The following is a 24,223-nucleotide window of genomic DNA, read 5'->3' as shown; positions in this document are numbered from 1 at the left end:
ATTCAGTAAATGTTCGTGAGTAACTGCTTTGTCAACATCAAAGATGATCATCTTCAGACTAAACCTGAAGGATCTATCAACCTCCATGCCTAATTTGGTGACTTTGGAAGAGGTCATAAATTCGGTGATGCCTTCTTCCACGAGTGCCTCCAGCACAACACTTGTTACCTAAAATTGTTCTCACAGATATTACTTTCATGCCATCAAGGACTGGGGGGGGGGGGCACAGACTTGAGGAGCTTGTTCTTCACTTGCTCAGTTGATTCTATTCCTATCTGTATTGGCCTTGACAATCACAGTCTTAGGTGTAGTCAGGACAACTCCAGTAACCTGAGACAATGTTGCAATCAGCTTGCTGTTTCTACCTTGGTCTCCAACAAAGCAGTCTCTATGTCATCCCACAAGGTTAGTATGTCCACTATCACCTTTCTTGGTAAGTCACACCTATCATCTATACTGCAGTCCCTTTATATACTGAACTTCCTGTACACACCTGTCTTTCACTGGGCCCTGGAGCTTCATGAATAACAGTCTCTATATCAAAAGACTTTCAAGTTTTAGTCTTAAAAGCAACTTCCTTCCCCTTCTTGGGCTGGTCATCTATGCTGTTTGCAGTTGAGACCTTTTTCTCGGCCTTCCTCTGTTCACGAAAGGATTGAAGCATTCTCAGGACATCCCCATCCTATACTCGCTCTATTCTCTTCAGATAGGGAATAGAACTTTTCAGATTGTTCTGGATTCTGTTGAAAGTATAAATCAAGTGCCTCCTTTTCCTGAGGAGGCAGCGGTGGTTCTCACCTCAACCCTAAAGCAAGATGTGCAGTGGTCATTTCAAATGAGTTAAGAGCTAGTCGTGCCCCTTCATGCTCTTGCACATATGCAACTAAGTCTCATCTGTTCACAAACTACTTAACCAGCTAGTTATTTGGTTAAATTCAATAAATAACAGAGATCAACACTTTGGGTCAGCTCAAAATGAAATAATGAGGGGTGGGGGGAAGAGACATCTTGAAAGGGACTTTTAGCCTCATGGCAGGAACGGGCCACACGGAGGTGGTGGTAGTAGTAATGGAGGCATGTGATGCAAGAAAGCAAATGTATGAGCTTATGTAGCATCAGCCAAAAAAAAAAAAAAGAAAGAAAAAAAATTAACTTTTTTTTTGGCTGATGCTACATAAGCTCATTCACTTGCTTTCTTGCATCCTTTCTTGCCTAGTAGCTTCCACGATTACCAATAGATGGTAGGTCATTACCATCTATTGCTCTCATTTTACAACTCAATTGATTCAACCTTCACGTCCCCATTGGTGGTCATTCACATTACTAGAGTCCTGGCAACTAGTTCTTATTTAGACACTGCTGCACATGCTCAGGAACAACCTTAGTCCAACAGTACCCAACAATGGGCAGTGGTCAGGGATAACTGACACAAAGGTCAGTATGCATGGTAGCCCCCTTCTGCCAGTCAGCATATAACACAGTTCATTGGACGGCAGCCAGCATGGCTGTAGGCATAAACCTGTTGATAGATAAGACAATCCTTCCATTCTGTAGTGCTCCACTAGCTATTTGATGACCAGTCATTCCTTCCTACAGCCACTATTGCCAACATCTGTGTACTGTGGTGCACAAGTTTCGCCATGAGGATGCAACCTTCCAGCCTCTCGAAAGCCAATATTCTGCCCTCTGTCGAATATGGTGTCATAGCATTCTCTACAACTTCCTTGTACAGTCAATTCTGCTATAACGCATATTTTCAAAACACGAATTTGCTCCAACGTGACTGATATATTAAGAAACAATACAAGTATAATGTTTTTCGAGTTGGCTCATGCCTGATTTCGTCTACGTGTAACATTAGGTGAACATAAAACCAGGCACCAAGTTGAATGTAGCAACCTACACAGCAATACATACAAGTTTACGAAGCTTAAAAAATGTCAAAAGTCAAATGTGTGAGAGCTACATTTACCGTTTTTGTATTGGTCGGAGACACACTGTTGTCATTCGCTATACTGTATTTACAAGATAACACATGATATTGTAGGCTGACTCATGTTTTCAGCAGCATGCATTTTTCCGTTAGAAAACAAATATTGTGAGGTGGGATAGCGTAAGCGGAGGAGCACATTTCTGGAGGTCATAAAACAAAAACAATTTGCAGTTTCCGGTTTATTGGGCTCTTCTGTTAGGGCAATCTATTATAAACGGGTAGTAAACTCGATCTTATTGCATTTGCAATAATACCGATAGCTGGAATTGTGCAGCTTTTTATGTTAAGATGAAATGTGTTTCCCCTTCCATGAAATCTTCAATCATATAAAAAACAAATAAATTTTCAGAATCTTCTCTTCATTCCAATTTTTTAAGCTTCTTACTCCATATCTCACTTGTGAAATTTGTACGGGCCATGTTTGTTGTTATTGATTGCTTATCTTTTTTACTGTTTTAAATTTTACAATAGAAAAAAATAAAATATCAGTGAACAGAAATATCAATTAGTATGTATATACAGTCGATTCCAGTTATTTGGGACACATTGGGAATAGTGCATTTTGGCCCCATTAAGCGGCTGCCCCAATTATGTGGAGTTTCATGTAAATAGTTAAAAATACAGCTTTACGATTGATTTTCTGTAAGATCAAATCACGTTACGATGGACTCACCAGAGTAAAATACCAATCACTATACAATGTGTAGTAAGTGCCGGTCATTGTGATCATGTTTGTGAATTGAAGTTTAATTCTATTAAACAGCGATTCTAATTAACGAAAATACAAGGAATATTATTCACAGGCTATAAAAGTAAAGATATACTGTATTAAGTACAATTTTACACTTCATTAAGTTACTAATTAAAAAATTAAATGATACGTGAAAATCGGAAGAATATTTTCCACAGGTTAGCAAAATAAAAATAAATTTACGCTTACATGACAACGTAATATGTACATACTAACTAGTTGACATTTCTGTTCACTAACATTTGTGGGTGGGGATTAAAATTTAAAACAGTAAAAAAGATAAACAATCAATAACAAAGAACACGGCATACATAAATTGCAAGTAGCACGATACATGCAAGTGAGAACGGAGTAACAAGTTACGAAGCTTAAAATAGGAATGAAGAGCAGATTCTGAAAATTAATTTTTTATATGATTGAAGCACTGACAGAAAAGCCCAATAAACAGGGGACTGCTAATTGTTTTTATTGTTTTATGGTTGTGACCTCCAGAAATCCGACTGAACCACATGGTATGGTTGGAGACAATCGTAGGGTAATCGAGTGCCGCGGTCTCCTGCCCCGATTAAATGGCATGTTGTCCCAATTAAGCGAAGTAAACCCTCGCTTGGGTTCTGTTCTTTAAGATTTGTCCTAAATAAATGGCTACCTCAATTAACCGGTGGCCCAAATAACTGGAATTCACTGTATTACAGTGCTATAGTTACTGTAATATTTATTTATTGGAAATTTAAGCTGTTTAAACCTGTGTTAGCAATTTTATTGGGTTTCTAAATTTTTTTTTTATTGTTTTTCTTACCAGACTGAACATTTTTTTTGAGTGCTCTGCCCCTATCCCTATTGTTTCCATAAACCCGTCGTTTTTCGTATGCGAAATACCATAAGGCGGAGATTTTTGGGAGCACCTATACCGTGTTATAGCAGAACTGACTGTACTCTGAAGTTGGTTTGTGTGTGTGTGAGAGAGAGAGAGAGACCTGTTTAGCTGCATCACGCAGGTGTTACTTTGTAAACCACGATCTCCCCATTCATTTTTATATCAGCTGAACCTTTCATCCTATTTAATGGTCCCATATTATAATCATCTCACCACAACATTTTTCTGCCGATTTGCACTTCTAATCATGCCTTCTGATCACTGAAATTTCAATGTCAGAGTGTATATTGACGAATTCATCATAAGTGAGTGTTATTACTGTGGACTTTTGAATTGTCAAAACCTGCCTATTAAAATGAACTCCAATCTTATCAGAGACATGGCTTTAGCAGTACAGGATTACTATACTTTGTCTAAATTAATGATAACTAATTAATACATAATCATACACAGCAGCAGGTATATGAAACATGTTTTAAATTGCAGTAAAATAAGTTCTTTACTTAGTATTTTTATTTATTTGCAAGCTTATATACCATCAGCAAAAAAAAAAAAAAAAACCCTTCCCATTCGCCCAACCATTCACTGCAAATGTTTTTCTAGTTCTGCCTTGAACTTATTTAAGTTGTTGACCTCCAACTACAACAGATGGAAGTTTGTTCAAACTGGCTAAAGGCAAATTTCCACTATTCTACAATTGTCTTTCCTCAATTTGAATTTGTTCCCTCAGGTGAGTAATCTGGGCAAGAGGAAGAATCCCATCAGCAGTGAGCCTGCTCAAACCATTCAAGGCCTCATATACCTTAATTAGATCAATTTGCAGGTGCCTAGTCTCCAGAAGCTGCAATTTTCAGAACTTAAGCCTTTCTTGGTAACACCAACCTTTTGTTCTACTCACCAATCTCGTTGCCCTTCTCTGTACTTGTTCCAGCAACTCTACATTCTGCCTAAAATGAGGCCTCCAGACCTGTATGCAGTACTCAAGGTGTCACCTCCTTATCCCTGCTATCAAAATTCCTGTATAAGATTCACAAGTCACCATGAGCTACTATTGCAGCCTGTCTACACTGTTCAGAAAACTTCATATATGACTGCATAATTACCTCCAGGTCCCTTTCATTCTCCACTATCCTGAGTGTAGTACCACCAAGTTGGTACATTACTCTGGGGTTACTGCTACCCATATGCAGTACTTTATATTTGTCAATGTTAAACTTCAGTTGCCACCCATTAGCCCATCTGCTCAACTTTTTCAGATCCTGTTGCAGTATCTGGAACTATCGTTACTGTCATTAACAACCCTGCCAACTTTCGTATCATCTGAAAACATAGACATTAACCCTGATATACATTCATCAATATCATTGATAAATACTGAAAACAACAATGGTTCCAACACTGAACCATAAGTCTACTCAACTAATAACATTAGTCCACGAAGAGCAGTGTCCATTGATTACCATTCTCGGTCTTCTCTCACTCAACCATACTTTATCCATTATGGCAACTTGCCGTTTATGCATTACTGCTCAAATTTTTGTACAGTAGTCTTCCATGTGCAACAGCATCAAAAGCTTTCCTAAAATCCAAGTATATGATATCAAAATTATTTTTTGCATCCAGTTCCTTTGTGACCACATCATATTATCCAATTAAATTTGTCAGACAAGACTGCCCCTTAACAAACTCATGCTGTGTCTGAACTATAACAGCAGTCTCGTCTAGATGATTCTACATTGTTCTTTGATTTCCTTTTATCCCACTGCTCCTTTAACTGTAAATTTTCAGTGGCTGCATTGTAAAGAGTGGCCTTTCTATCTACAAATCCCTGTGCTAAATATTGACTGAAATAATAAAAAAAACATCACCTGTACAGAAAATGATTTCTATACTAATCAGTTCAAGCCGACTATAGTACCGTATGCCAACATACACAAATTAATTAATTCAGTGCAGTCAGAAAAACTAATGACACACGTGGCAGAGAATAAAAATGCATGGGATGCATATAAATTATCAGGTGACACAGAAGCCGATGGCAGATATAAACTAGTCTGTAATCAAGTCACAAAGAAGGTTAGTCAAGCAAAGGCAGATTACGAGAAACCTTGGCAAAGGAAGGATGCTCAGAAAAACAGCAAAGATTTCTTTAATTATATAAACTCTAGAAGGAAGGGATTCAATCAGATTAGTCTACTTGATGGTTCAACTGTTGATGATCCTGCTCAGATAGCTGATAATCTGAATGAGTATTTTGCATCTACATTCACACATGAGGAGTTAAGGGAGGAAAATGCCAGAAGTTTATCAAACTGAAACAGAGTGCTTAATAGTTTTGTAATAACTGAGAGCAGAAATTGTTGAAGTTAAACCTAAGAAAGGCACCTGAGGCAGATGGGATCTATCCAGTTATATTAAAGGAGGCAGCAAAGGAACTAAGCAAACACTTAGCCATAATTATGAGCATCGTTGGACTCAGGGGAAATCCCTACAGACTGGAGATGTACAAAATGTATCTCCAATTCACAAAGGGGGGGAAATAAGGGTGACACAAGTAATTTCAAAACAGTGAGTAACTTCTGTTCCAGGAAAATAATGGAGTCACTGGTTAAAGATGCATTTTAGGATCATCTAGACAAGACTGCAGTAATAATTCAGATACAGCATGGATTCGTTAAGGGGAAGTCTTGTCTGACAAATTTGATTGGATACTATGATGTGGTTACAAAGGAACTGGATGCAAAAAATAATTTTGATATCATATACTTGGATTTCAGGAAAGCTTCTGACACTGTTGAGCATGGAAGACTACTGTACACATTGGAACAGTATGGTATTAAGGGTAAGTTGCTAAAATGGATAAAAGGGTGGTTGAGTGGGAGAAGACAGAGTGGTAATCAATGGAAGCTGCTCTTTGTGGACTAATGTTATTAGTGGAGTACCTCAGGGTTCAGAGTTGGGTTCACTGTTGTTTTGTGTGTTTATTATTGATACTGATGAAGGTATATCAGGCTTAATGTTGAAGTTTGCATATGATACAAAGGTTGGCCAGGTTGATAATGACTGATGGTAGTGTGCTACTGTAACAAGATTCAGAAAATTTGGGCAGATGGGCTAAGTGGCAACTGAAGTTTAACATTGATAAATGCAAAGTACTGCATATGGGTAGAAGTAATCCCAGGGAAATGTACCAATTGTGTGGTACTACACTTAGGGTGGTAGAAAACAAGAAAGATATGGGAGTAATTGTGTAGTCAGGTATAAAGTTTTCTGAGCAATGCAGACAGCCTGCCAGAGCAGATCATGGGGTATTGTCAATGATATACAGGAATTTTGCTAGTAGAGAAAAGGAGGTGATTATCTTTTTTGTATAATGCAATGGTCAGGCTATGCCTTCAGTACTGCATACAGGTCCTGAGGCATCATTTTAGGAAGCATGTTGATTTGCTTGAGCATATAAAGAGAAGGGCAACAAGAGTGGTGAGGAGAACTAGAAGGTTCTCATACGAAGAAAGGCTTAAGTTCTGCAAATTTCAGTGGCTGGAGACTAGGCACATGCAAGGTGATCTGATTGAGGGGTATAATAGAATAGATGTGCAGAAATTTGCCTTTAGCCAGTCAGTGGTTAATTACTGGAAAAAACTTCCATCTGTCGTCGTGGAAGTTGAGCTTAAATAAATTCAAGGGTTAACTGGACAAACTTTTAGAGGGAATGGATGTGTGATTCCTCCATTACTACTACTACTTTAACAAATTCTCTTTTAAAAAAAGTTCAGTTACATATTTAAATTAGCCTAACCATCTATTAACAACTACAATTAAAATACATATCACAGAACAAACTACCTGATATGCAGTACTGAGGATGCACTGAACTCCATCTGAATCAATAATGCTATTTACAAGAAATAGTAAGCATCAAAATCAAAATATTAAAGAGGAAATTATTACAAAAATCAAATACGTAAACACACCTGTTAAAATATATAGTATACAAAGTCCAGATATACCTTTATAGCTAATGTTTTAAATACATACTGGAATCTAGTCACTATAATTAGGCTGGACATGAGGAAAGCCACATAATGACAGCTTTTAAGCACATATACAGTCTGTCCCTGACATACGTAAGAGATACATTCCAGGACTTCTTACGTAAGTCAATTTTTACATAACTCTGGAACAACTAATAAAATATTGCTACTATATCCTTGATATGGCAAAATTACAAAAACCAAACAATATCCTGAGAAGAATGAAGAAAAATAGTTATATACCATAACAATTAAAAACTTTATCTGGGCACAGCAGGGAAATAGCTGGAGTGGCACATAAAAAAAAAGAAAACATGAAGGGGAGGGGGACGCATGTTATTGTACTGTAAAAACTGTACGTGTTTCATATGCCGTGTAGGCTTTATAAGGGCTAGTAAGGAAATCAACACCAAACTGTACATTTGGTCTAAACCACACAATGAATCAATCAATATGGTGATGAACTGAAGGTAACTTCAAACAAACCTCAAGCATTAAAAGACATTAATCACAGGGTGTTGTGGGCTGAGTAGAGGACAGGGACATAGTACGTGATATGAACTCTTCGATCTTCGTCTGTTTCATATGCTTTTTTTTTTTTTTTTTTAATCTTTTCATAAATTTCGCGATAAGCAATCAAACTTTTCTTTATTTTAAAGAAATGTTCAGTGTTTTCATCCATTCCATCAAACATTGAGAGACCTTCCCGAATTTTACAAAACGCTTCTGCCATTTCCTTTAATTTGAACTGCTTCTTGCATTGCTCCAATTCCTCAACGGATTCAGCTCTCCCTTGCTGAACTCTGTGCATTAAACTGGGCTGTTTTTTGTTGTTAAATCTTCACCCCGTTCATCCACAAGCTTGTCTTCTGTTGTTAAATCTTCTCCTTGTTAACCACAAGCTTGTCTACATCTTCATCCTCCAGGACCAACTGCAACTCCTGGGCTAAGTTTACAATTTCTTTGGTAACAAAACACAAAACTCATCTTTGTTCATCTTTGAACAAGAAATCATTCCTGTACACTTCAGGGCTAAGTCAAAGGTCTGGGTGACAATAACCATGTTCAAAGAATGGCTTCTAATTGTGTCTGTCCTTGAAGTTGAAAAATATTGCTTACAAATGTCAGTGTCTTTTAGGATATTAATGCTTCTTGATAACATGGGGTGTAACTAGATTCTAGTTAAGCCCCAGGTTATTATCCAGCATAGTTTGTATGGTAATGAAAATAAAAACTTATACTTATTGTTAATTCATTCGCCTTCACTCTTAAAAATTATACAAAAAGTATGTTTATGATTTTACCAAAAAAATTTACATAAGTCCAAAGTTACGTAACTCGGGCTGATGTAAGTTGGGGACTAATTGTAATTAAATTTGATAGGTCTAATTCAAGTGCAAAAAAATTAAAATAAACACCTACAGACTTGAAAAATAATAACTTGACTAAAAACAGAAGAAACTAAAGTTATCAGAAGATCCTCATCATCAAAAAAAAACAACTGAATTGGACAGATGGTGTGAAGGCTGAAAAACAAGCAAGGGGAACCTACTCCCACTACCTCAGATCGGCTAACCAAAGCCTTTAAGAATCATTCCAGTCTCCAACAGCAATCAAATTGAGAGTATCAAGTGGCAAACCCTCTTATTTATTGTGTATCAACATTACTGGTTGTCCTAATAACAAGAGACAACTAGACAACAGTGATGATGAATGCACAAACCATTACAGCAAATTTAAAATGCTTTGACGTGCCAAATAATTTTGAATGATTTTTATTTCCAAGCTATTAAAAAATAAAAAAAAAAAAAGGTTAAAAAGATTTTATTAAGCTAATTATATCTTGAGTATTATAAACATAATAAATGTCATTAACAAAACACCAATACAAAGGGTACTAGGAAAGTTTTGCAATATGACGCAACAATGAATCACAGGAAGCTGCTTGTTGCTGCATGTTGAGACATGTTCATACGTGCATAGTAGCCGCCGCGCCAAGTCGATGGGCTCAGTTATTCATTAGTAGTGAGAGTGTAAAGTGCTTGCGATGGCATCGTGGTCACGAAATGAGATAAGGACAGTTTTGCGGTATAATTTCGTGCGTGGTTTAACCATAGACCAGTGCTTAGAAGAAATGACTCTTGCACTAGATGATGATTGTCCACATCGTACAACGATCTTCAGGTGGTATAGAGAATTCCAAAGGGGAAATTTCACTCTGGAGGATTCTGAGAGGCCGGGAAGGCCACGAACGTCAGTTACGGAGGAAAACATTACTGCTGTGAGGAAAATGCTTGACGAAAACATGCGAGTGACCTACCAACAGATAGAGGATACTTTGGGCCTAAATGCACCAGCAATTCGTTCGATTCTGCAAGATCATTTGCACGTGAAGAAACTTTGTTCTCTCTGGGTGCCGCATCAACTGACTGAAGAGCAGATGACACGACGTGTGACTTGGTGCCGGGAGATGTTAAAAAAGTTTGATAAGGGACAATCTCGGTATGTGAACAACATCGTGACAGGTGACGAGACTTGGCTGTACTATTACGATCTGCCGACCAAGGCTCAAAACAAAGTTTGGGTCTTTGATGATGACGACACACCCATAATTGTCAGAAAATCCCGATCTGTAAAGAAGAAAATGATAGCTGTATTTTTCAAATCGAGTGGAATTGTGGAACGTGTCGTTTTGGACACGCAGAAGACAGTCACAGCTAAGTGGTATACTGAACAATGCCTGCCTAAAGTCATTGGATCTATGAAGAACCTGCGGCCAAAGTCAAGAATGGACACCTGGTACCTCGATCACAATAATGCTCCAGCTCACCGCGCCAAAGCCTGCACCGAATATTTGACAACGACAGGACTGAAACTTCTCGAGCACCCTCCCTACAGTCCAGACCTTGCTCCCTGCGACTTTGCACTGTTCCCGCATGTGAAAATGAAGCTAAAAGGGAGGCGGTTTTCCAGTGATGAGGACCTTCTACGGGCTTGGGACAACGAGTGTGCTTTACTCTCTAGTGAAACTTGTCAGAACTGGTTTAAAGATTGGTTTCGGAGGATGGAGAGGTGTATTGAATGTAGAGGAAATTACTTCGAAAAAATTAAATAAATAAAGCTGTATTGCAAAACTTTCCTAGTACCCTTTGTATATGAATTTTCGATGCAGTGTTCAACAGAGTTAATTCAACTTGGTATCGAGTTCATTAATAATAGCATTATTGTATTACACACAAAAGACATTACTATGCCAACAAGGAAAGTGGAAGAACGCTGAAAAGCTAAGGAGAAGAGAGTGGGAATGTAACTATGAATTGTCAGATGCTGCATTGTAAAGAGTGATCTTTCTATCTACAAATCCCAGTGTTACATATTATATGAAATAATAATAAAAAAAAAACCATCACCTGCACAGGAAATTATTTCCACGAAGTACATAAACTGCATCATAAACAATTACTACAATTTAGCCTCAGCTATCCCTTTCTCAAGACCAAAAGTCAAGAAGAAGGATGTTTATATTCAGGTTTATTCCCCCTCCAGATAATGAAAAATGCATGGCACTTCATGACTGTCCACAGGGCCAAAAGAGAAAATATTAAAATTACCAGAGTGCCATAAGGAAGAATGTTTACTATATTATCTAAAAAGAGGAAAGCACTCCAACAATGATGGAATGTTCTCCATCTTTATGAAGTGAGATAGGATCCACTGCCCATATAGGTTTGTGTCAATGGGTACTATATATCCCTATTTTGTCTCATAAATAACAACTAAAGTTGCCATATTCTTACATCATCTCAGACAGCAAAAAACTGGTCCAGTCATGTAAAACATGCTGCCAACTTTTGACTTTCAAAAAGGTATTTGTAGGCAGAATGAAAACATGAGATTTTTTTGGAAAAGGTCATTCAAATCCCACTACATTAGAAATTAAATTCCACTGACAAAAATACACATTTTCTATTAAAACACAGTCATACAATTGTTTAACAGTACACCATGTTTTTAACCATTAATTTACTTATCATTTCTCTCTGTGGATTTCTATTTGAATTGTCTGTTAGACATCAATTGATTGTGGTTTCTTCAAGAAAGACAATGAAGCAGACTTGGAACAGCTTTAGAAATGCAAAGTCAAAGTTTTGTTTATATTTGGCAGTAAAGAGAATTTCCAAAATTGCAGCAGAAAGAAATCGGATTTTTTTAAATCAACTAGTTGGAGATTCTCTGCCACTAAGTAGTGCTATGAAGAATTATTAAAATCCTGGGAATGAATTGGAGTAACTTATATTTTATGCCTTCTTTTCAGTTGTCCAACCAAATACCTCTGTACATTAATTCTTTCTTTTCTGATAATAGGAGTTGGCAGGTTGTCACACAATGAAACTGGCAGAACTTATCTGCAAAGTAATCTTTACTTTCAATGATAATTTCTCAGCTAGTACTAGAAACTTTTTTGGTACAATTATATTTAATTTAAAATCAAATACTTAAATGATACTAAATAACCCATTTGGGCAAATTGCAATCTATGTATTCTGTTTGGAGCAGGCAGTCTTTTGATCGCTGTAAGGAAACAAGTCTTGGTTTTAGGAATTCAAGACAGAAAGGCACTAGCTGCAAAACCAAGTCTGCAATTTATCAAATTTATTGATTAAATCATTTACTTTCTGCTATGGTAAAATTCTACCAAGTCAACCTGTTTTGACATTCAAGGAGGATCACACTTAACTCATTTCCATCTTTGATCTACTGTTAAAAACTTGGGAACAAATTTGCATAATCGTTTCTTGTTTAACAATCAGATATGATTGCATGGTAACATATATAATTCCAACTTAAGAGGTTATATTCAATTCAATTCTTATTTGATAACTGGCCCGAGTTCTTCTAAGGTGGGAAATGATTGTTATTTCTTGACACACAGGTCTCCAACACTATGCATCATTCTCAATGGTATCATATACATCTTTGAAGTTCTTGTACTATTCAAATATCCTGTGTAAGGGTTTTTTCTGCTGTATGCCTCAAGACAAATTTTATATAAGACCTTTGTTTAAAAACAACCATCTATTACTGGCACTAACAAAAAAATAAAAAAACCCTTTGAGTGCACAACTAAACTGATACCTAATGTAAAAAATTGAGTTAAGTAAAAAGAACTAACTAATTTTTCTTATTCAACGTTTTCAAAAAATTCTGCCCTGGAACACTGATCCCACCTTTTCTCAGCAGTGTATCATCCTATAGTGCAGATAACAATCTGAAGCAGGGCCTAACACCATGAAGAGATATGCCACAGGCTTTTATATATAATTTTAATAAAATTTCCTTGCATTCCTATACTAATGCAATGAAATAAAAATAACCAGTACTACCTAGTGTACTTTAATAGAATAATAAAACGCAACAAGGTATCTAGATAAAAACTGATACTCAGTAAGAAATTAATTTATAATAAAATTCATATAAAATATCAGTTAAGTGTTACAATGCAAAATTTTAGGGATGACAGTACTTTTTATCACCTTTATCAGAATAGACCATTTGTACATTATTTTTATATTGAATAATGCTTTGTACTATTAATTACCTTATATGGTTCATTGTCAGATAAATATTGCAAGAAAATTTTGGTGACTTTGATCACGATACAAGAGGCATTCTTAATATAAACAGCTTCTTTGAAATATCAAACTGAATGATAAACCAAATTTTCAAGAATACACACTGATATGCATCAAACAGTCAATTTTAATTGCGGTAAATGCAATGCTTAAACAATATAAACTGCTGAACACAGCTATACAATAGTCCTACTGTGCAAAGCGATGGCATTTCTGGTGGCTGGTGCCATAAAATAATACCTGAAATTGGCTTCAAGAGCAGTATCAGTTGCAATATGATTTTGAATGGTCATTTTATGAAGTAATTAAAAACTTCATTACAACAATATTCTCCCCCCCCTACATGCAGTTTGCCTTTAATTTTAAAAGCTGAAAAGTTGAATCACAGTAACAACAATTACAATTAGTTTGGCACAAATGTGGTAAATCTGATGTGGCTGAAGCTATACATCCACTCTCCATCAATAAAGAGACAAAAATCTGTTTGCATAGTCACCAATAGCGAGTAGGCAAATACAGATTGATTCAAAAGTCTCCGTACATAGGGAAAATGGTCACTTTTTTTTTTTTTTTTTTTTTTTTTTTAACAAACTTCACTTGATTCACAAAATAGGCTCTACATGGTTGCCATTCCTTTGAAAACATATAAGAGAATGATTTTTATATGCTCTTCTTTAGATAAAGGCATCTCAGAAGAGTACCTAAAAACAGAAAGAGAAACATTCTCTGTGTACACTTTTCAATCACCCTGTAGATTTTTGGAGCTTGGCATAAAAATAGTTTTCCACAAAATAACCACCAAACTTCAAGGGTGTGTTCTAGAGATGATTTGGAGCAAAACATATCCTATAGATCTTTTAACAGTTATGTTAAAAAACCACAGCATGACAATGAATATAAAATGGTTTTAAATTAGCTTTCAGTTTATTTTCATCAACTTGCAAGTTTACATAACCAAATCCAAGTTTTGAAATGACCAACTTGTGACTGCATGCTGCCAAGTGTTTCTCTAGTCAACATCTATAACTGCCTGCATTCCAATTTTTTGTTTATAACTGCAATCAATTGGTATGAATAAATCAGTATGCAGGCAGTTTGTTCATAACACCAAGAATGACTCCAGTTACAGCCTCTAAAAGCTGCTACCTTGTTTTGTCTTACCACTATGGTATACCCCAGACTTTGTGATATCCCAGATGGAAAAAATTAACAGGTTTAAGTCGGGGACTGAGCTGGTCATGCAACTGCTTTGCCTCTATCTATCTTCCTTGACATGGTAGTGCTCCATTTGTATCCACATTCATCTTTCTGTCATAAATAGGCAAGTCTCTAAATACAGAAGTAGTTAATTTGTAGAAAATCTGGTCCAAGCCACAAAATTTGGTCAAGTAGTCAGCAGTATAATATTCCATACCATGCATGTACTGAAATATTTATATCGAAAATTATGTACTGCTATTTCATGTCAATTTCCTAGTAACATAGCGCAAAAATTCACTCTACTATTAGATATCAACATGGATAAATTGAAACTCATTTGTGAACAGAATACCAGACAAAATTCGCAATTGGTTGGCAAGATTCAGCAATAGGAAGTACTCTTTGGAAATGAAACAACTACCCATCGTTGTGTAAAATCCTTCATATCTGTGTTGGTAGAATATCAGTCATTTGTGTAAGTCCTGTATATATTTATATAGGTGCTACATTACACTATTGCATCATCTTCCCTAATCAGTCTTTATTCAAGATCTATTGACTCACAGGAAATAACCAATATTCTTCAAAGCATTTTATGTACATATGCTAACACACATTGCAATGTGGAGATCATTGATCTCCACACTGCAACAGGTATTCCACAAAATGCATGTCACTATAGCCTTCATTTGTAAATACTTGTGGTATGCTGAATAACTGGAAGAAGACATCTGCACAAGGCACAAATGCTGTCTTTTCCCCTCTTTCTTTTTCTTAAATGATGAGTCCCCAATAAAACATATCAGAACCTATAGGTTCTTCAGAACTATGCATACACCGAAGTTTGACAAGACTAGATTTTTTTGTGTGTTGGACTATGAGCAGGCCAAGCTTTAATAAGCACAGCAGTGTCACCTCACTACTTTAGCACTTAACTCGATAACTGTCCCAAATTGACCCACAGTTTACTGGATATTTTTTGCTGCAAATCACCTTTAGAAAATGTCCTGAAACCTAGCCAACAAGTTGATTGGTTGGGTGTTGTAGGGTTTTTAGGTGCATCAGCAACTTAGGCCATATTGCACTGTATACAATGATGCAAACTGTGCATGTTCTGCTGTTGATTTGTTGTTTGCTGGAAGGAAAACCCATGCTATTCTTACTTGAGACCAACTAACTCAGCCACTCAGGAATTTTTATGGGTCTTTTTCTCACATTGTGACAAAGACTAATTGAAAAGTTCTCGTGTCATTGATAGGATTCAAACCCTCGTGTTTTCTACCCAGTGTAGAAAACACCCATAAGGGGCTAACAAGTCGAGGAACACACTATGCAGGTAGCCCTCATTTTGCACTGGTACGATTTACCTGATTCGCAATAGTACTGGTCATTAACCACAAGGCCATTTTTATTGTTATTTATTTATGCGATTTTTTTAATAATTTAAAATTTTAAATCGTCAGACAAAATTTATTGGCATCATACTGTACTATGTATCATGCCCTGTTGATGTGATCAAGGACAATCTGAGCCAATCAGCGACTAGCACGTCCGTATCACAGGCAATCAGAGACAAGAAAGCTTACTGCCCTCAAAGTAGCCACTCACGGATGTGGCTGGTAAAGATCCATGTGGTAAAGCATTCAGCTGGTTGTTGTTTACGCCATTTTCACATGTTGGAAATTTAATTTGCTAACGTTTTTAATTGATTGTGCTATTAATAAACTAAATAATAATTAATAGTGATAAGCCATGTGCAATTTTTTGCCAATCGTGTTATAAAGTTTTTAATTTAACAGAATAAAGAGATGCCATGGTTGGTAAAAGAAGTTCAATTAACCCTAGTGCAAATAAAAGCGTGAAAAAGGCACGTCAATCTATCACATTGGAAAATAAGATGGAGATTATTCGGAGGATGGAAGTTGGTGAAAGCCACCCCCCAATGTGTGTGTGTAGGGCTATGAATATGCCTTCATCGACTATTACTACAATTATGAAGAATTCTGATAAAATAAACAATCGATGCAAAGTGGTAGGTAAAATTTTTGATGCTCGGAACCTGCGCCTGTACCCGCAGGAACCTAACCCCGGTGTAAATTAAGGGTTACCTGTATATAGCTAGTAAAAGTGACTTCAAATGGTGCCAGAAAGTACCTTGGGTCATCTGTAGCTCAGGGACGAACCAAGATACTTCTAGGCATCATCCTTTAATGTAACTACCTTGGCTACTGCCATTGGTCTGATGGAATTATTTTACAGTCATCCTCAGTTGGCTCCCTTTATTCTTGTGATATGGTTTGTTTCTGATAAGGTATCTTTATTTTGCATAGTGTTTTTGTGGTGTACAAAGCTACAGTTATTCATGTAGATTGCCCTTACTTGCAAACTGTTCTTTTCTTAGACTTTTGTAATTCCATGCAATAGATGACAAACTTTGTCCTGCTTTGCACTTCTTAATTAATCATCTTCATTTCTAAATCAATTTTGTTTCCTAGCAACTGCCAGCACTTGCACTTTCCATTGGTCCCTTTCCCTTCAACATTGTAATCAGTAAATATGAAGAGAAGGTTCTGGAATTTTATTTATGTTTTTTATATGATTGAAGATTTCAGTGAAGGGGAACTCCTTTCACCATAATACCATAACATAAAAATCTACAGAATTCCAGTTATCAATTTTATCACAAATGCAATAAGATTGAGTTTATTACCCGTTTATAATAGATTGTGCTAACAGAAAAGTCCAATAAACCAGAAAGTGTAAATTGTTTTTGTTTTATGGTAGTGACCTCCAGAAATGTTTTTTAAAAAAATATCACAAAGGCATTCAAAATTGATTCTTACAAGGGAACATATGATAACGATGAAAGTGTAGCGCAATCTCCATTATAAAAATTACCTTTTAGAGATAAATGATTTATTTATACAGTGCATAGCGAAATTTTCACCTTCCGAAGTTTTGGAACGAATTAACAAAAAAAAAAAAAAAAAAAAAAAAAAAGTGTCATTGGGATCACATTACAATATTTTCACAATACCTGCATTTATTCCTATGGGATGCAAAATACGTTTCCACGATTTTTTTAAAGTTTGCACCATCCGGCAAAAACTTAAGTAAAGTTTCATTTCGAGAAGTCGAGTATTATGTAAGCTGGAGGTGCCTATGTATGCAATTTTCCCACTCATCTTTTCAAAATAGTTTAGATTGATTAATAACTTTTTACAACTGCTGCGAGCTTTAGTGTAGACAGAAAATAAAGCCAGAGATTTGAATGCAAGCCAATTGTGATATGCTGTATTCTTTACTTGAAAAACCTTAGAACATTTACAAAACAAGAGCACAGAGTGGAATGAGGATTAAAGGACTTCATCCCTACAAGAATAATTTCATTGCCACAATCTGAATAAACAACAGGAACAGAAGATTTAAAACCACGGCCAACCAAGGGAAACAGAAAAGAAAACCATGCAGACTATTCTACTTCCAGTAACAACAAAAGAAAAGGTTTAGAATGCCCACTTCAGAGAGGCTCTATTGCAGAAGAGACCATCACCAATTTGTGACCTGAAGTACCTAGATGCAACTAAAATTAACTGTGAAAGCTCGTTGGAGAGGAAAAGATAGTGTAAAGTGTGTGGTTAACATTATCTGGTATTATAGTAGGTAATGAACAAGCTGTAAAAGCCTCAGTATCACTACCAGCTGGAGTTATGAACATTAAACACACCAAGGAAAATTACTTCTTTGTTAGGAAGTTCAAATGGATAAGAGTGAAGTTTAATATAAAGAAGGTAAATAGGGTACACTAAAGTGTTGCCAATGTCCCACATTCTTCTATATCCCTATGTTGATGTTTTGGTAAGCAATAGTTGGGATGATTAATAATGAAATCTTAATGAAAAGGTTTTGTATTAATCTACTTACCTTATGTAATAAACAATACCTGAGAAGTGTATTCAGCAGAAACTAATTAAATCACATAACTGAACATTAAACAAAACACAATACATGAATAAATTTCTAAACCCACAAAATTTAAAGAAAACCAGAAAACCCAACCTGATACGTGGCAAACAAACCATGGTGAGCCATAAGCATATGGCCACATGGTGTGAAGGGGAGGGGATGGAAGGAGTTGAAACACAATTAAAACTTCAACAAATAAAATTATACATAAGAATGGTTGTCAAAGTGGCAGTAAGCAGATATAACAGAAAAGATATTTTCTCAGTAAGGAAACTGTTCCACCAACACAACTTGTAAATTGCAAATATTTTTGGCAAATTCCTTACCCTATGAAAAATCTGACAGAACAGATTCAGAATATAAACAAAAAATCAAAATACCTGTTTCACCAACAAATTAAATATTCAACCACTGCTCTTGTTTTCCAACCTATTCTTTAACATAGACTAAATAATATCCATGCTAACTACCCACACTAACGAACATAAGTGGCACAAGAATTTTATATATCCAGAGAAAAATACTAATTAGATTAATGTAATGGAAAACTTGCATGTCTATAAAAGATGCTGTATTCCAAATGAAAATAAAAAAAAACCTCTGAATGTTCACATAAATTTAGAAATCTAAAAGCTTTTTCTATCAGCATTTAAAATGCTACAGCATTTTATCATTTAATATGCATGTCATTTTATATATATATATATTTTTTTTAATTCCAAGATTTCAAAGTAATCCTTTGAGTCATTAGTTTCAATCTAATCAGGATTTTATTTTCTCTCAATATGTTTCAATGGGATAATTATTCTATTCCATGACAAGTGATTTTATTAACTCCTACTTGCAAACTTCTATATTATTCTTGATTACAAAAGGTAAGTATGCCAACTTTTTTTTAGTTCTGATTTCACTGTGTTAATCAGCCCAACTGCTACCTGCAAGTCAATATAGGGATGCTCTGGCTTAACACTTTATACTGCAAAATGAATTGTGTAGTGTAGCTACAATGTTATTATGTCTGTGATCATATATCAGCATTGTACAGGGCCCATGATTATGCCATATCATGCACTCTAGGAAGTTTCAGTTCCTAACATTTGGTGAAGCCAGCAGATTAACAGGAAAATTAGACTGGAAAGAAGGTCCCACAAGAAAATAAGTTATTTTTGTTTGGATCTATGACTATGAATCAGTGTCCTTAACAAGATTCCCAGATGAAAGAAAGAGGAAAATGCAAAGAAAAATACTCCATCTTACCAGTCCAGCATAACTAGATTAGTAGCAAGAAACTTGCTGTAGCCATAAGATAGCCATTAAGGTTCTTCATTACTGAGCTTTGTTTTAGTATTAGTGGTGGCAAATGATGTAATCTTATACAGAATCAATTAAAAATAAAAACTTCCATCCATTTTGAAAAATCATTTGAATTTAATTTACCCTTTAGGTGTATTTGTTCAAGAAACAAAGACACCAATAGCATTTAGTGTACTCAACCTATTAAAAGCCTGAAATATATCAATATAAGGTTTCTTTGCAGGAGCCTAGTGTCCAAATACTACAACTTGCAGAACTGAAGTCTTTCATTATAAGTGCCACTGACTAATTTTATTGATCTTCTCTGCACCTATTCCAAAAGGTGTACATCCTTCCTAAAATGAGGGCATCTAGATTTGTATCCAGTACTCAGGACACAGTCTAAACACTATCTTATACAATACAAGGGGATAAACACTTCTATTTCCCTGTTGGACAAATTCCTACAGATTGCTAAGAGAAACCCCACGAGCTGTCCTATCAGCCAGTCTGCACTGTCCAGAGAAGTTCATGGACTGTACAATTATACCTAGGTCTTTTTCATTCTCTACTACCCTGAATGCGGTACAGCTCAATTGTTATGTTATTTGGGATTATTGCTACCCATATGAACTGCCTTGCATTTGTCAATAATAAACATCAATTGGCACTTATCAGTCCATCTGCCCAATTTCACTAGATATTATTGCAGTAGCATACCATAATTCCTTTCATTAATCACCCTGCCAACATTTACTTTCTGCACACACCACTGTTTTTCATGAAGCCAGCTTACAGAATACTCTGTCCTTGTAAACACAAACTAACAAAACAACTGTAGCTTAACATGGAAAAATTTAAAACAAACAACATTAAACCACTTTAGAAAAAGTTCTATCACCTTTTTCTCAAGTTCTGGCTAAGCTTTTTGCAACTAAACTGGCATCAGATTATGACAAAAAACAAAACAGATTGTTATTTGGCAGGTTTGACAGTAACGAGAAATGTTTTTGTGTGCTAAATCCAAGAGAATTTACTACTGCTGCAATCTTCCAGTAACAGATTCTTGAACTTTGTTTTTCTGACATATCACTTTGGTTTTCATGTAGCTAACTTGCAGCATACATTTTTATTTTAACCATAATAAAACTGCAAATGATATATTGCTTTTCTACACAGTTAATGGAGAGTTGAGAAAATAATCTTGCACACCACAGCAGAATTGAAAACTTCACATTAATATGAGAAAAAAAGTGCCAAATCTGCCAGAATTTGCAGCATGGTAGAGAAATTGCAACTTTATACAGTGAAAGTGTTAAAGTATGGGATTCCTGAATACTTCTGTTTAATACAACACAAAGATCATTTTATATTTCCTTTCATTAACAATGAAATTCAATATTTTATGGATGCATGTTTCTTTTCTTTCTTAAACATGAATCATTTTCTTCTTTTTTTTTTCCTCTCTCTGTTTTTTAAAATTTAGTTTGCATGCAGTTGTGGTTGATTTAAAATAAACACAATTAATAATGATACTAATAATAAATACCTTGAGATAAAAGCAGTACATTTTTATAATGAATAATCATTAATATAAACCCATGTTAAAAATAAATTGTACGCCACCAATTATTACATTTCTTTTCAAAAACAGAGAACACATATTTCAGGAAAATGTAATACTAAATTTAAGCCTTACTTGCTGAGAGGGAGTTTTTCAGAACCGATGTCGTTGTAGTTGAAGATGATGTCGACACAAGGCCCAACACAGAATTCTGATTATTGTGATTCGAAGCAGAAGCTGATGGCAAAGTAGCACTTAAAGCACCACTGCTTGTTGTCATAGTGGATTCATAAGTAGACTTAAGAAAGAGGGGGAAATGAAAAACAATTTGTTTATACTAAGTTTATAAATTTATAATTATTATTTTAAGGTATCACAGATATCAATCTTAAACCACAATACACAAAATACATTTTACAGAAATAAAATCAAAATATGAGATGTCAATATTAGGAAATAAAAATTCACAACACTTCAGAAATAACAGTATTTATAACATACAAAACTGAAATACGCACACAAATACTACACTAAGGAATGAAATTATGGACATAGTATTAGAAGTGGCAAATGATGCAAGAAATCAAGCTCAGAGCATATAACAAAAAAAAAAAAAAAAAAATTACGCACCACACCAGTCCATCCCATCCAAGAATATCCAGTTCTTCCTTGAATTTATTCTAAATGCTCACTTCCACATATCTATGCTGCAATCATCCTTCTACAATTTGAATTCATGGCCACTTATTTGTAGTGCCAGCAAGAGAAAGACTGCCATCAACCTTGAGCTTACTCAACCCATTCAAGTCCCTTAAACAACTCAATCAGATCTCATTAGAGATGCCTAGTCTCCAGAAGCTGCCATTTGCAGAAATGAAGTCTTCCTTGATAAGAGCATCCTTTTGTTCCCTTCTCTGCATCCATTCCAGCAGATCTACATCCATCCTAAAATGATGGCCTCAAAACCTATCCAGTACTCAAGACGTGAACGAATCATGGCCTTGTACAAGGGAATAATCACCTCCTAATTCCTACTAGCAAAGTTCATTATGTCACTGACAAAACCCAAAGAGCTGTCTTGGGAGCCTGCCTACAGTGCTAGAACTCCAAAGCTGACTGCACAATTACCCAGCGGTCTTTTTTTAATATTTCAATATGCTAAGAGTAGTACCACAAAGTTGGTAAGTTAATTTCAAATTACTACACATATGCAGTACCTTACCTTGATTACCGTCATTAACCATCCTGCCAACCTTAATATCATACGCAAATTTATACATTACCTTCATTAATAAATATTGAAATCAACAACTGTTCCATCACTGAACCCAGAGGGACTCCACTAACAACATTAATCCACAAAGAACAGTGCCAACCGATAACCACTCTCTACCTTCTCCCACTCACGTATTTCTTTCTCCATAGCAGTAACGTGTCCTTAATGGCACACTGCTCCAGCTTGTACAGCAGTCTTTTATGTGCAACAGTATCAAAAGTCTCGTGAAATACAAGTATACAACATCAATTATTTTTTGCATCCAGTTCCTTTGTTATGGCATCATAGTATCTAATCAGATTGTTCAGACGAGACCACCCTTTAACAAATCCACACGATAACTGCAGTATAACTGCATTCCTGTCTATATGGTCCTGCATTACTTCTTTAACCAGTGACTCCGTTATTTTCTGTGGAATAGACGTTAAGCAAACAGGTCAGTAATTACTCATGTCACCTTTTGATTCCCCATTGTTAATTGGGTTATATATGCACATCTCCATTCATAGGGACTTTCCCCAAATCCATGAGTGCTCTCATAATTATAGCTCAGAGTTTACCTCCTTTGCCATTTCCCTTAATACAAACTGGCTCGATCCCACTCACCCCAGGCATGCTTCATGTTTAGCTTCAATAATTTCTCTTCCACTTTCCTTTCAGTTACCACAAAATAATTTAAATCCCCATAGAGTTTGATAAGCTTCTGACATTCCTAAAGAAGGCAGATGTGAAATATCTATTCAATTTGTCATCAACTGGAGCATGGTAATCAACAGTTCAACCAGTGACATCAAGTAGCCCAACTTGATTCAATCCCTTCCTTCTACTGTTGATATATACATACAAAGAAGTATTTTCTTCTATTCTTTACCATATATGTCAATCTGTCTTAGCTTGCATAAACTGCTTTATGATTTAATTATTGCCTAGTTTATATCTGACATATAAATTATCAGTTGATGCAGAAGTATCATCCGATAATTTTTATGTATCTCAGATATCTTCTCTGCCACAAATTTCATCAGTTTATCTGATATCCATTTAGGTCTAAGCCTTGAATAGTATTTTTTAATTGGTATGAAAAGCGTAGTAACTTCAAAGATCACTTCTGTGAATGCTCCCCATTTAGAATTTGTGGTGGTAACATGATCGGTTGGTCGCACTGCACAGAATTTAAAAACTGTCTGAGACCATTGTAGTCACCCTTATGAAAACAAAAGCCTTTCCCTTTAGCCTTCATAGTAATTGTCTTTAAGTAAATTACACAAATACACTGTGATCAATGCCACCCAGCAGGTCTTTTACCTGCAGGTTCTTAAGGCATGAAGAATCGTTGCCGCTGATTCCTCAGGTTGTTGTTTCTTAAACATACTAGTGGAGAAAACGATCATCCAATAAATCGCCAAACGTTTTGCTAGTCTGTGAGTGACCAACCCACAAGTTCCAGTCAATATCTGGAAAGTTAAAATCCTTCATAAGACATTCTGATTTACTGGTCCACTATTTCTCTGTATAGATGTTTTCTGTATTCATCTGAATCATTCAACCAATGACACACTCCGACTCTTGTTTTTGTTTCTCCAGTGCTTATTCACACCAAACTGACTCAACATTGCACTGGAAGCAATCTGAGAGA

General features: G+C 35.8%; 1 protein-coding gene across 6 annotated transcripts in view; it reads right to left on the bottom strand.

Annotated features, from left to right (window-relative positions):
* lig (ubiquitin-associated protein-like lingerer) overlaps positions 1-24,223 on the bottom strand; it is a 574,370-nt gene that overhangs the window by 205,788 nt on the left and 344,359 nt on the right. For all 6 annotated transcript variants that reach the window (XM_090377982.1, XM_090377983.1, XM_090377981.1 and 3 more), the window contains exon 17: positions 21,447-21,609. In XM_090377982.1, coding sequence (XP_090234108.1) covers positions 21,447-21,609 — 163 coding nt within the window. The remainder of the gene's footprint in view (positions 1-21,446; positions 21,610-24,223) is intronic.

This window comes from Mastigoproctus giganteus, chromosome 7, assembly GCF_048544385.1.
Source record: "Mastigoproctus giganteus isolate SK-2022 chromosome 7, ASM4854438v1, whole genome shotgun sequence".
Lineage (NCBI taxonomy): Eukaryota > Metazoa > Arthropoda > Arachnida > Uropygi > Thelyphonidae > Mastigoproctus > Mastigoproctus giganteus.
Note: the sequence above shows the minus strand (reverse complement) of the source record. Positions and strands in the feature narration are given on the sequence as shown.